General features: G+C 41.2%; 1 protein-coding gene across 1 annotated transcript in view; it reads left to right on the top strand.

The window, feature by feature from the left end:
* The window catches only part of FAM20C (FAM20C golgi associated secretory pathway kinase), a 60270-nt gene that overhangs the window by 42061 nt on the left and 3687 nt on the right, over nucleotides 1–14522 (top strand). The window contains exons 4-7 of the mRNA XM_034065111.1: nucleotides 3777–3869; nucleotides 5607–5722; nucleotides 13531–13711; nucleotides 14321–14430. Coding sequence (XP_033921002.1) covers nucleotides 3777–3869; nucleotides 5607–5722; nucleotides 13531–13711; nucleotides 14321–14430 — 500 coding nt within the window. The remainder of the gene's footprint in view (nucleotides 1–3776; nucleotides 3870–5606; nucleotides 5723–13530; nucleotides 13712–14320; nucleotides 14431–14522) is intronic.

Raw genomic sequence — 14522 nt, 5'->3', positions numbered from 1 at the left:
TGCTGATTTGTCTTTTCCTCATGCTGGAATTGGTCTGGTGCCACTGTGTAATTTTGAACTGTGTGCAGTATCAACAGACCTCCATCTGTCTCTCCTCCAGAGCTTCCCAGCCTGCCATTATAAATATCTGCCAAATCCTTCTGCAGAGAAAGGATCACCAGATTCCAACTGTTTGCAAAATAAGAGCCACTGCCAGCCTCTCCCACCGTCTGCAACCTGTGCAGAACCCGTGTCCTGCATGTTGTGAGATGTTACTGCTGGCACTGCAGAGCTCTGACCCTTGCTTTCATTTATTGTCCCTCAGGAGCATACACTTCTGCAGAGGGTTCAGCATATTGGTCTGTTTGTTCGAATTCCTCATTATTCATGGCTTTTTATTATTAACCATCAATAGCCGTCAGGTAGTAAAACCAAAATACCTTGTGGGGGGTGGGGTGGGGAGGGTGGTTCCCCTGTGAAATGCAATTCTGTTTGAAAACATGCTGGGGGGGGGGGTGGTGGATCACATCCAGTGTTGTTTAATAAGATACTTTACTTGATTTGGAAGGGACTCAGAGTGCATGCCCTGTTCCCAGACTGTCACTTAGAGACTAAGGGCCAGCTACCATGATCAGAGTAACTGATAGGACTTGCTGACTGTACATCCATGTTGCTGAGAGCAGAATTTGGTCTTCCGCTTGTCTATACATATGCATCAGAATAAATCATTGGAAGAATTATCACCAAACCAGGCAATGCATTGATTAGATTGCACACACGAAGAAATAGCAGCTTTTTAATGTGGATGAAATCACATTATGTATAAACATATTTGGGTAAAGTGAAAAATATAGATGATAATGTAGGTGCTCTTTTAACACTGTTAAAGGCATTCTCATAACATTCCATTAATTCCATTGAGTCAAAGCTGTGTTAGGCTCTTGTGGCTTTTTAAATTCAGTGTGCACCTTAGGCTGTAATCATCACGTCTTAGTGTTTGCTTGTGGTATAGCAGCTTACTGTGGCTGAGGAATTACCAACAAATCTCTTTAGGTGCTGTTGCAGACATCAATTAACAATAAATGTATGTTTAGGTAAAACTTACCAGCTAAAGTCAGGTGCAAGCAACAAGGTTCCTGTTCCATGTATGTGGAATAAGTCAGCAGAAAGGGTTTTTCAAGATTATTTCAGGAGAAGGTTTCATGTTTGGATCTGCTACATCTTAGTTAGAACTTTGCAAAGGAACATAAAAAATGTAAAGCAGTTTGGGAGTTTGATAAATCCTTCTTCCTAACTACATGCAGAATAACCCAGTATTTCCAAGATACAGAAAAGTGGGTACCATATTGGTTTGCCATGGGTATCGACCATGGAGACCAGATAAGTAGAGGCAAGCACCTGAAGCACCAAAGAATCTCAGTAATCTGTTTCATGATGTATAGTCAGGTTCAAAAAATACTGCTATTTCCATAGTCTGGATAGCACTGTGGATCTGGTGTTCATTTCTCAAGGTTTTAGGACAATCAAGTTCATGATTTTCTAGGGGGGTGTGCTGTGACTTAATAATACATTATGACAGGAGAGAAATATGTACAAACAAGTCTAAGCCTGCAGGACAGCTGTACTTGCTCACAAATGAATAAAATCTTCGGCCATTGCCAAGGGTGGCAGGGACCAAATAGAAAAGTGAAATTAGAGAGACCGGACTATCCCGGAGGTGATGCACTGACTGCCCAGCATGTCAAGTTTGCAGCTCAGAGGAGCTGGGCTGGGGGTATAGCTGTGTTTGCAAGACTGAGATCTAGCCCTTATTTAAGTCTGATTTTCTGGAGCAAGATTTTCTTGTAAAGGAACAGCACGATTTGTTTAAAGTCTTTGGGAGATAAAAAGCAGATGGCATTGATTAACTAATCGTTAATATTTTCTGCAGCTTACTAGCTGTGCTGATGTGTGTAAAGTTTGCAAAAGCTTTGGATGAATCTTTCTCTCTTTGATTTGTTCAAGTAATTGAGTATTTTAAAACCTGGAGGGGAGGGAAAGTTACATACAAATGTGTAATTTTCTGCCCAACAGAAATATGTTGATATCTTCCTTTGAATTTATATTTAGGGCTTGTTTCTTCATTTTTGAAGGGTATATTCATAACAAGGTTGCAGCTCTCCTAGCTCTTGTTGTGGTTGCATGGTGTGTTGTGTAACGTGTGGTAGGTTTCTGGCTCTGCCCTGTTTCTCTTTATGGGGGAGCTCCTTCCATTTTTGCATTTATTAGGAAGACAAAGCAAATTTTTGCCAGGCTCACTTTTAGCTTGTCTCCTTGTGAACCCTTTGCAGCTGCAGTAGAATCCTAGGGGCTTTGCTAAGTGCTGGCTACTTCTGTGAACACTTCTACGACAGTGGTCAGTGCTGTTTCGGCTAGAGCATCACTGGGGTGTTGGAGCCCCCTCTGACCTTGAATTACATTGGATGCAAGTACCTTGATGCTATTTCTATGATGGCTCTTGTTCATTATTTAGGGTGAGATAGAATACCTTGCCAAGATACAAATACAAAGAAGAATGTCTGAGAAAGGATGTCACCCCGATGATTGCATAGCAAAGTCTTCATATAGCCAAAACACACAAGACTTATCCAGTTACTCCAGCAATGTGGATACAGTGGGGCTCCTGGGCAAATACCAGTCCTGGTAGTCATGGTGGCGGGTGAGCACAGCTTTGGGTTCCCAACAAGCCCCATAATAAGGATTTACTGTGAATTTGCTGAAGGTTTGGGCTCTGAACCAGCAAGTTCTGAACAAGCCCAAAGCCTTCCAGGCAACAAGTTTCCAGTGCAGAAGCTCTTTTAATTGCTGTATTTTAAGTGTATAGCATGGGTGACGCACAAGCTGTCAGCTGGCCACCTGTGACAGTGGGGAATGAGAAAGAGCTTTGTTTTCCTCTTCTGCGGAACTGTCCTCCCTTGCAGATGCTCTGCAGAACAGCTTTGCTTGTCTCCCATTTAAGATTTCAAAATAGGGCAGGATGCAGGTTGAGGTGGTGCACAGACATTGTACTGGTCATCTTCCTGAATTGTGCTCCATTCAAAAGCCATCAGAACTGGAAATTGCCTTAAGTGAGGCAAGTTTGCTCCTCTGTTACGCAGAGCTTTCTATTTTCCATGGTGTTCAGTATTTTATTCTTAGCCTTCCTATTTCCATCAGAATGACATATTTTATTGGTTCTCAAACTGAAGAAACAACAAATTCTTCATCCTCTCTGGAGCATGGTCTTGTTAATGTTCTTTGAAACATGACATGTGTCATGGCCGTCAAACTGCAATGATCCCGTTTCTTCTGAAATAAGAAAAACGTCACTTTTGGCTCTCCTAATACAAAAGGAGAGTCATATTTTAGATAAGAGCTGCATGGCTGCCAAAGATGAAAGAAAAATGTTATTACTTTTGGAAATTTCATAATTACAGTTAATGATAATTTAATGAAATGACATTGTCTTCACCGCTATCACTAATGAAATGTTTGAGAGTGATAAAGCAGATCTTGTTAAATAGAGCGAAGTGTCTTGGGTGGAATAGCTTTGTGACAGCGGCCTGCATGTGCAAGTCTTGAATTCCTATTTTTGTTGCAGGAGTTTAAAAAAGAAGATAAAATGAAGGCTACATGGCAAATAATGCACATATGATGTATTTAAAGGCCTTCCACTAAGCAAACAATACTGAACTCCTGAATAGCAGGCTAATGACTGAGTACTGCTCCTTAGAAATGCTAACCCTTCATTAAAACACTTTCCTTGTTTTTCTTTGCAGACAAACCAGAGAACAAGAAACCCCACCAGACTTTTTTTATTTCTCAGACTATGAAAGACATAATGCAGAAATAGCAGCATTTCATTTGGACAGGCAAGTAAAACGAGTTTGCATTAAAAGAAAAGTGGAAATATTGTGATAAGTCTCTGCACTTGGCCAGCCCTGTAACTGAATTACTTTTAAAAGAGGGGAAAATTAAACCAATGTGGGCAAATGCCATTAATAAATGAAATGGCAGTTGATGAAAGGGTAGATTAATTGTTAGGAAGTGTGACTTGCTTTGGGAATGAGAAACCTGGCAATAAGTACTTCTCAGAAAGAAAGAGAAATTATATTGAAGGGAAGACGAGAAATGAATTTCCCCTGTGATCTTGAAGTGCGTATGGAGAGGACCCATCTCCCAAGGAATATGTCACATAAATGTAATGGGAGTCTGGCTCACCCCAATTAGCTCCAGAGCATGCAAATCCAAGCAAGGCATGGGGGGAATGGTGTAAGTATTCAGAGAGGAATAATTGAGATAGAGAGGGAGGTCTGGTTTCACAGCAAAAAGTTAGGGCTGTCCCATATCAGGAGCAGGCCACAAGATAGTGGGAAGGAGAGGGCAATGGCAGTGATCCCATACACCTGTTAGCTGAAAATGTCCCCTCGGGCAGAGGTAGTGCAGGGTATAGTGAATGCCCCAAGACTGGCAAGAGACTGCACTCCCCTCAGCCTACCTGGATTAAGAGTGGGAATTAATGATGAAGTATTAACACTATAGGTAGAAACCATGTTATTTAACAGGCTGTTAGAACTGAAGCATCTTTCACACCCTGGAGTGCCAAGAAATACCCTTTCAAAAGCTTGAAGCTTCAGATTATTTGGGGGGTAGTATTGCTGCTTTCTGGGTTGAGGTTAGGATGAGGAAAACTATCAGCAGTTGACTCAGGGTAGGTTTGCCATTAAGAGCCATGCTGGTCTGATTCTTCAAGGATGTTCCATATTTTATTGTTGTTGACCTTGGTGTCCATCCCTTCTGCTTTACATTTTATATTGCCATTTTAAGCAGATGGTGCAGTAGGAAAAAACCATTAATGGAGTTCCTACAGGAAGTAATGTTAAATATCCACACACTAAACAGAAAAAGCAGTTGCTACCCAATGTAGGTCTTACCAGCAGACAGCGGACACAGAAATACCACCTGTGGTGGGGCTTTGTATGGGGACTTTGCTCTTTTACTGTATCTAATAGCAATGCTTTGTAGGGAGTTTTTAATCTACTAAGGCAAGGAAGTTTGGAGTAGAAAAAGGCTCTTCACTCAGCCTTTGCCAGCGGGAAAATCTTTGGTCTCAGGAAGATTGTTTAGGTTGGTATAAGGGTATTAAAAGAGAGGAGCAGAAGCAAATAAATCAAACAATTACTAAGACTGTCAGAATAGAAAAAAAATAGATGGAGTTTATGGAAGAAAGAGGCTGAAATCCCATTCCTCAAGTCACTTGTGGTGAGCAAAGTGCATGTTATAACAATCCTGAAGTAGCACAAAGTCAAAAATAAGTTTCTACTATCTGGAATTTTATGTACCTTCACCTTTTTCATGGAACAGTGTGTCCTCATACTCTTCTGTATTTTGCATCTTCTCCATACAATGTAGGCAAGTCAGAGCTAATCATATTCAGGACATAATTTGTAATATATTATACAAAGGATTATCTAGTTTAAAGCTGATGGGCTTTTTACTCCTTGAAGACCACAGATAAATGTCCCTTCAGAGTGTAATGAGCCTTCCTAAAAACTATCACTATCATTACAGTTTAATCCTTTACATAAACTATCTCCTTTCTCTTCCAGGATCCTGGATTTCCGTCGCGTGCCACCAGTTGCAGGTAGACTGGTTAACATGACAAGAGAAATACGAGATGTTACTCGTGACAAGAAGCTGTGGAGAACATTTTTCATCTCACCAGGTAGTCTTCAAAAATAACACTATATTCTTTCTATCCTGCTGAACACGTACTTAAGGGAACGATGTGTAGATTGCTTAATTGCTCAGATATTTCTAATAGAACTGTCTTCTAGACCTTTGAATAAAAATAAATGTGGAGACACAGCCTACAAAGAAGATTTTATTGTTTTGAATTGAATGCCTTTTCCCCTTGACAAATTATCCACAGAGACAGGCTTTTATGTTCACAAAAGCAATGTATTCAACAAATGTTTTATGTAGAGCAATTTCTAAAGCAATTTCTTCTGTTACTCTCAGTTTACCCCAAATCTTATTACTTACCCATTACTTATTTGAACTTTTTTTTTCTACTGCAATGTGATCTGTCACTTCTGTTGGTCAGATGCATTTGTTTATTGGTTTTGACTGGAGGACCAAAACCTAATTTTCTCAGAGTCATGTACTTCAGGTTTTTCTACAACAGGAGTTTGAAAAAAACCCCAAGCAAATAGATGTGTAAGATACCCTGCTTCCAGCTCAGATTCTCCCCTGGGTAGAGGCCAGGGTAGGAATGACCTGAATTGTTCCCAGTCCTTGTTCTTGTTTTGCGGGCTGACCCCAGGAACCAACATCACTCTATTATTCTTTATTCTTTCACAACATCTCTTGGCCCTAGCCAAGGATGTAGCTCCACATGGTGGGGATTTTACAAACACAGGGTAAAATGCTGCCCAGCTCACCGGAATATGCAACTGGAATAGATAAAGATGGGCTAAGGATGAGAGAAAGTGATATCATCTTTGTTTAGCAGCTGGGATGCAGAGGTGAAGAAATTAAGGGTCTGAGTTAAGGCACAAAAACACAAGTATCTTCTTAGAGAAAGCATATATAGGGAAACGTTCAATTTAAAGCATGCAGCTATGTTCCAGTGAGTCCAACTCATATTATTTCAGCTGTGTGCAAATGTGCTTTGCTGAACTCAGGCTGTGACTTGTGTAACAGGCAATCTGGAGCAGAAATCTCTGGAGATCTCTCCCTCGCACTGTGTGTGATTGGCCAGAAGCTATTTATCCCTAAGTCAAAGTCCAAAGACTTAATTACAGTTAACTGTAGTTTGTTGCTGTTAGCCAGAAACCAGAGCCCTGTCATTGCAGAGCTTTCACTTTTAAAATGTTTATCACACTTGTGCGATCACCAATAAAGTCATTATTATGGCTGTTACTTTTAGCTTCATATTGATGTTCAGCTGTGCAGGACACAGTTGATCAGGCAGTTATTTATTCCACTAACTTCACTTGTAAAATACGTTACATAATTACATAAGGCTTCATCTTACACTGTATTATGAGTGCTCCAGTTTTACATGTACAGTTGTGGTGACTGTATGTGATGAAGGTATTTGCTTGGGTTTTTGTAGGCAAACAATCACACACAAAACAAGGCAAAAAAATCTTGTAACTTTATGCACACAAGGTACTTTGGCTCATTTGGAATATAAGCCATTCTACTCCTGTTCTAGCTAGTAAGACATGGATTAGTAGGTTTACTTGGTTTTTAGTCTTCCCAGGTTATATATCAAGACTTAGGGGTGAAGTTGAATGATATCTGAGAGGTACAAAACTGTACTCAAGTACTGAGCAGCTTACAGCAGCCAGAACAATGCAGAGTTAAGGCTGTTGGTTTGGATGAAGATCTTTATCTTGTAATTATGAAATTCCAGACATCTAGGGGATGATCCAAACATAATTCTTTATTCAGATTTATTTAGAGGCCTCAGATAAATTTAATTAAAATATTTGATTAGCTAATCAGGCTTTTTGGAGAACAAAACACTTAAGCAATTAATTTTCCTTTCAATTTTAATTTCCTAAATCAATATACTTTGCTTAAATCATGTTGGTTACTTGTCAGAGTTCTTCTTTACAAGTCCCTAATATAATTAGTTGGATTCTCATTAATATATGCCCAACCTCTGTCTTGTATTTCGTACTGACCTTAAAAGGCAGGCATTAATTAATGCTTAATGAAGAAGTAATAAAGTTCCTAAATTAAGCATTTAGAAACAAATTCCTAAACCTAGCAGGCAGCTCAAGCAGCATATTGAGGGTAGAAAAAGGAATAGGAGGGTGCTAGGATGAGCCCCATGGCCTGGGAAGTTGAAGATGGAGAGAGAGCAGGGGGAAGACTGGAACAGGCTAACTTGTTCCCTCTGGTAGATGAGAGACAGTAAATTCAGTTTGTTTTGGGGGAGAAATGGTTACAAAGCTGAGAAATCTAGGTATGATATATAGATATTTGTAAGTCTGTGCACCCACATTAAGCTATTGAGGCCACCCTGGGACTCCCTTTCAGGTGGCTGTGTCTCTGTATCTCCATCCCCAGAGGTGCTCAGTGACAATAGTCACAGGGATACATGGGGCCTGCTGCCAATGTATCCCTCACCATGAGCCCAAGGAGCACCAAATATAATGGATTTTACAGAAAGCTCTTCCCGTTGGGCTGGGAGACCACTGCTTGCAGTGGAAACCCTCAGAAGGTAAATATTGATGATGCTCATCAGTACACTGTGTGTACTCCCTGGACCAGCATGGCAGCATATTGGAAGAAGCCTCACTGCATTTTGATGCCTGGGCCATCTCACTTGTCCCATCTGGAATGGAAATCAGGGCCAGGAAGCTGCAGGCAGTTGTAGCTTCAAAGCATGCTGTAGAGCAGCCTCCTTTCTTCCACTGGAAAGTGGAAATGGCTGTGAATGGGCAGGTCAGTTGATGCATTAGGCTGCAATCAGAGAGAAAGCAGATTGCAGAAAAGTGCACTTCCAGGCAGTTTGGACTAAACATGAGAAATGGAATTAGGTCAGTAATTATTTAAATTAATTTTACATCCTTTGCAGCAGGGCACACTGCAGTAGCCCTGCTACTCTTACAAATGAATGGTAATTTGCTAGGAAAAAAAAAAGACATATTAATCATGTCAGCCTTCATTTTGGAAGTAATTGAGGCAGCAGCTTAAAGAAATCAATGTTACACAGCTAGTAAGCACTATGTTTTTGTTCATATTAACCAATTCCAAGGGATTATAGATTTTTTTTTCCCTCTCAGCAAACAATAGCAATTCTGAATTACCTATTATTTTGAGCAGGTAAGAGAAAGATCTTTTCATGCATTGCTTCAGTAAATAGTCAGGATTCTTTCCAGTACTCTAATTGCACAAGCTTGCTGAATGTCCTCTGTTAACAGTCATGCAAATCTCAGTAAAAGAATTGCTCTGCCAAGCAATTTGCTTTAAGGTATCTCCACTTGTTCCTTTTCTTCCTGAGAAGAATTATTGTTCAGCTATCAGGATGACACACAGAAAATGTGCAGATGAGTACACACACACTCTGGTTTTTAATAGTTGTGATTAGCTGGAGTTTCAACCACCAGACCATGATTTTTGCATGGATTTCATTATGAATTGCATCCATTCATCTTCAGATAATGAAAATTGGACATTTAAAACACTGCTTGGGATTCTCTGGCCTCTCTAGTGCTTTGGGGAAACAGTTTCATTTTTTAATGAAGCAGGAGTTTGCATGCTGCAAATCTGAACATTTCAGCATGTATGAACATCCCTCCTTTCTGGTTTGCCAGCACTGCTGCTGTTGCTGTTTCTACCCGCTCAGCAGGAACATAAATTTCTGGCTGTTGCTTCTTTTGCAGGTGTTCTTAGGGAGAGGGATATGTACAGAAACACCTCTACTGGATGAGAGAAGACCATAGGGGCTGGGCAATTTTAATGGGAGGAGAAAGACCACCCTCCAATAGAACTCATTTCCCCTTTCCTTCTTATTTTTGCCTTCAAAAGGCCAAACCCTGCTCTCAGCATGGGTTTGCTGGTGCAGCACTGGGCTTATGTCTGTAACTGTAATTTCACCCTCAGCCTGCTGTGCAGAATGTGGGTCACCTACTTAGGGTTTCAAAGAGACTTGCTACCGCACCTTGAAGTCTTAAATGAGAACTGTGCTTTTCTATATTTGGTACCATTTTCTTTTTCTGTTTTTTTGAGAAACCTTAAAAATGAATGTTTCCCCAGAGAATTCAGGCTGCTTCATCTCACTGCCTGTATAGAAGAACTAGGATAGACATATCAAGATGCCTGTTCTGTATCAATCAAAGCAATTAATTTCTTTAATAGAAACTTGAGATGCAGCATCCTTTCACCTCCACTACCCCAAGAAATCGGATGGGAGCAGTGGAGAGTAAGTACCACAGGTCTGGGACCACAGGGAAAGTAACAGCTGGCAGAAAAAGCTTTGCCATTGAAAGTAACTTCTCACTAAGGAATACAATTGTGGTTTTACAGCAAGTTTGCTGTCTTAATGACAAGACATATTTTACTGTAGCTCAGAGGACTGGACTCCTGTTGAAGGCAATGGGGGCTCTGTGGGAAAATCAATAGCTAGAGGAGCCCAGCAGGAATGGGAATGAACAGCCCGGCATGGTACAGGCAGCACACATGCTGGCTGTGTCACTGCAGCAGCTAATGCCATCACTGCCATAGCCCCAGAGCCTTCCTGAAGATTCATTTGGATACAAATGTGTGATTACTGTCAAATGATTAGTCCCAGTTGCTTTTGTTGACAATATGGAGCAGGGCTTCATTCTTCCTAATGTTAAAGTCAGAAGCGAACTATTAAACACAGAATTTATCTTCCTACTGTGCAAAATGCTGTGTTTAATATAATTCCTTTTTTGAAAGGTCAGATTTACATAGTGAGCAGCAGAGGCTGTGATAGCATGTGAGGGGCATTGCTGGTTATGGTGGCAGATAACCCAGCATTGGCTTCCAGCTGCCAGGTGGAAGCCAGGGCATAGAAACCTAGGACCAGAAATTGTCTCAGGTGATCAAGATAAATATGCTTGGGTTCCCTCCCTCCACAGATGAGCAGGTGATGCTGACACAGCCGAACTGAAGCACAAGCAGCTTCAATTCAGTGAAAGCATGAACTCTCACTGAAGCACAAGGGAGAGCCCTTCCCACCACCTGAGGAATAAGGGAGCTCTATATTTCCTAACTCTTCTGTGCTAACCTGCAGCAAGCAGTATTTGTATATGTTTTCTTATAAATCATCTCTTATGGCAGCCTGGCACTCCTTGAAATACTTTGTCTGCAATCATTCCTTCTAAGAGTATAAATCACAGATGATTTTCCCTAGTTTTTATTGGCTGAGAATATCCCAACCTTCTTGAAGGTCCAGTATGATCCTCCCATTTGCAGGCCATCTGTAGCTGGCAGTGCTGCCCACAGTGCTTGGACAACTCTTTGGTTTCATCCTGAATTATGGAAGAGGTTCAGAGGAATCTTGAAGCCCTCCTGGTTTATGCCAGGATGATCAAAGGCAGAGCTGAGGCACCTGTGTTAGCCTTGCAAAAGCTACGCCAAGTCCATGCTGTGATAGCATTTTTGGAAAGGAAACCCATAAGAGGTTATAAAGTACAGGGCAGAGTGACCAGAGCTTGCGTTAGGTTGGGTTTGTCTAGATGTTGACTTTACACTTGATTCTAAAATGAGCAAATCTGAAGGAGAGCCACTGAGATGGTCCTGGAGCTCGCGCATCTAATGAACAAGTTAAAACTGGTGGTTTTTCACTGTCCTGAAGCTGCAGCTTGGACCAGAGGCCTCCAAGGTCTCTTCCAGCCCAAGTTTCCCTAACTCTGATTGGTTTTTTTTCTGCATGCAATTTGTAAAACGTTCTCAAAACTTCATTTTCAGAGATATGTATTACTGAGTTACTTAAAATGGAAAATGAGTGGGGCTTCTGTTTAGACATTATTAGGTGTATTATGTGATGAACAGCAACAAGGCTTGTGTTGGTGTTCATAGGAAATAGCTAAGTGGCTTACTGGCCAAAGACATGGTCACTTCTTAGCTCATGAGAAGTCTCAAGCTACTGTTCTTTTAATTAAAATGTTAAGGGACCAAGTATGCCTTGTATGTAATGGAAAGCTTTTGAGAGAATTTTTAAGGATATTCTGCATGCTAAAACACTTAAAATTACAAAATTAGAAGTACAGTCATGCTGAGTGCTCCCTTCCTTCCTTTTGTAATTTCTGGTCTTCATTTTCTTTCCTGAAACGATTTTCTTTTAGTAATTGTCAACAAGGTTTTTGACCACAGGGTAAGTATTTCTGGACTGAGTCAGGATATATTTAACGAGTATGAGCCAACCCTGTGAATGTAAATATACAGTTTGGGTTGGAGCTGTTCCTGAGCACAGATAGATGGGTGGTCCTTATGAGTCAGTCACAGCAAAGGGATTTGAAAAGGCTGTCTCCACAGTAAAGTAATCACAGTTTAATGGACAAATCTGATAGCCATCAATAGAGGTTTGGAAATGAAAAGCTGAGAGAAACTGTCTAGAAGTAACACATCAGTCTTATAGTCCAATTATAGTAATTCTATGCTCAGCAGTCAGTCTCAGATAATACAGCTAATTAATATAATCAAAAACATCACAAGACCTTATAGTTTTTCTGTATTCTCCTGCTCCTCCTTCCCCAATTGCAGCTCTTTGCTGTGCTTTTCCTTCCCTTCTGTGATCTCCAGAGCACTGGGGCCAGGCTTGCTCCCTGTCCCCTTGACTCACTGTCTCCCTTGCATTGCCCACCAGCAGTGTACCATCTCCACCAGGCACTTTGCTGGCCACAGGTCAGGTCTGGGCAGGGGGGACATCACAGTGATGCACAGGGTGATGTGGTGCAGGGCATCGCTGTGATGAAACCCCACCAGCTCACCTCTCCAAGCCATGGGTCTCCTGTGGCAGGCAGAAAATTCACCAGCCCTTCCTGCCTCATTTATGCTGAGCCTGCCCAAAGGGAGATCAGCTCAGAAGCAGTATTTGAATTTAGAGGCCTTGTGGGGAATTAGGAAGCAATGTGACTTCTCAGCTTCATGCATAACCATAAGGAAAGGGCACTGTCTTCCTTTAATGACATTTTATGTGCATAAAGCAATGCCGAAAGAGTTGTAGCACACTGACTAGAAGATCAGTGGTGTGCTCGTATTCTTGTTCATATTCAAATATTGGGACTGGGGGATGAGCTGATCTCTCCCACCACCAGTGAATTCACATGTGAAGGGTGTTCTTGTAAAGAAGTGGTTGTTCCTGTTGGTACAGAAATATGTGGTGCCAACTTTGGGGAGGTTTTAAAGTAACACATGCTCCAAAACCTGCTGCAAGTTCTTTTTGTGTGGTTGTTGGAGTAACGTGATGTGTGGAGGAAGAAATTTGTGTCCGGGATGTGTGCTGACAGAATTACATCTGTGCTATTTCCACCTTCCACACATACCCCCACATGAGCCTTCATGGTAAATAATTCTCCTTAGTAAAACTGCTATTTCTTGTCATACCAGCAAGTAAATGAATGAAACATTGTTGTCTGTCCTAAATGAGCCAAGAGTTTGAAAGGTGACTTAATTTTGGGCACGTGCCACTTGTTCAGCTGTGGGATTTGGGGTTCCAGCCTGGCATAAGAAATAGTCCCAAAGGATGTATCAGTCTGGGAAAATGAAAGGAGAAGGGAAAGGATAAAAAAAAACCCCAAACCCTTACATTTGTTTTTTTGAATATAAATAGACTGGAAATAGTCAGAGAGAGCTCAGCACAGGGTATGATCCCAGCCACTGAAATGAATGTCTTTCTAGTGGTTTCTTCTCAGTGGAAGAAAACTATGTGTGGTAGCAGGGTTTTGGGTCTGAGATTTATTTCTGCTCATACAAACATCAGTGATTTTATGAATTCTTGAACACTAATTTAAGCGTAGGTTTTAAAACTCTTTTATTTTCCAGCCAACAACATCTGCTTCTATGGGGAATGCTCCTACTACTGCTCAACAGAGCATGCCCTGTGCGGAAAACCAGATCAGATCGAAGGGTCTCTGGCTGCTTTCCTACCTGATTTGTCTTTAGCTAAAAGGAAAACCTGGAGAAACCCTTGGAGACGTTCCTACCACAAGCGCAAGAAAGCAGAGTGAGTAGTGTTGAGCAAAGGGCTTGCCAGCTGCAAAGGGCAATAGGGAAATACAAAAGTGCAGTAGTTCCTGCCCTTGCCTGATCTAAAGCATTGAGGCTTAGGAGAGCATCTGCATTTCTTCACCTGGTCCAGCTTCTGGGAAGGAACAGCGTACTTACACTTGCAAAGAGCTCCAGCTTATGGTCCTGAACCTGAAAGGACCTTCAATGGCATAATTCCCTTGTGGGACAGATATCACCAGTGGCTTTGACAAGATGCCATGGGACCTGCCCAAGTCCTATCAAAGGGAGAAAGATTCACTGCTATCAGCAGTCCTAAACAAAAGTCTCAGATGTTTTCATCATATGACTGATGGTGCAGCTGGTTTCCTAAATCTTGAAGCTATTAGCCAGATCGTTTTGAGTCTTGTGATTTTCTTCCTTTTTCATCAGTCAGTCTTTGTCAGTTGCCTGCATTACTGGAAGCAGCTTTCAAAATCTGCTGCTGCTACTTGACCCTGTCCTCAATCGAACATGATACAACTAGATGTTTGCAAAATAACTTTTTTTTTTATTACTCAGTAAGCTTTGTATGTCACATAAAATATCAAAACATTGGCTTTTCCAGATGGGAAGTTGATCCAGATTACTGTGAAGAGGTTAAACAAACACCCCCGTATGACAGTGGGACCAGAATTCTGGATATAATGGATATGACAGTTTTTGATTTCCTAATGGGTATGTTTCATCTCTTTCAAAAATTAAATGCAACATTTGATTAGAATAAGAACTATTTCTTTCTACAGCGTTCTGCATAGCTCAGCATTTTG

This window comes from Melopsittacus undulatus, chromosome 8 (assembly GCF_012275295.1).
Source record: "Melopsittacus undulatus isolate bMelUnd1 chromosome 8, bMelUnd1.mat.Z, whole genome shotgun sequence".
Classification (NCBI taxonomy): domain Eukaryota; kingdom Metazoa; phylum Chordata; class Aves; order Psittaciformes; family Psittaculidae; genus Melopsittacus; species Melopsittacus undulatus.
This window is presented reverse-complemented; position numbering and strand designations above follow the sequence as displayed.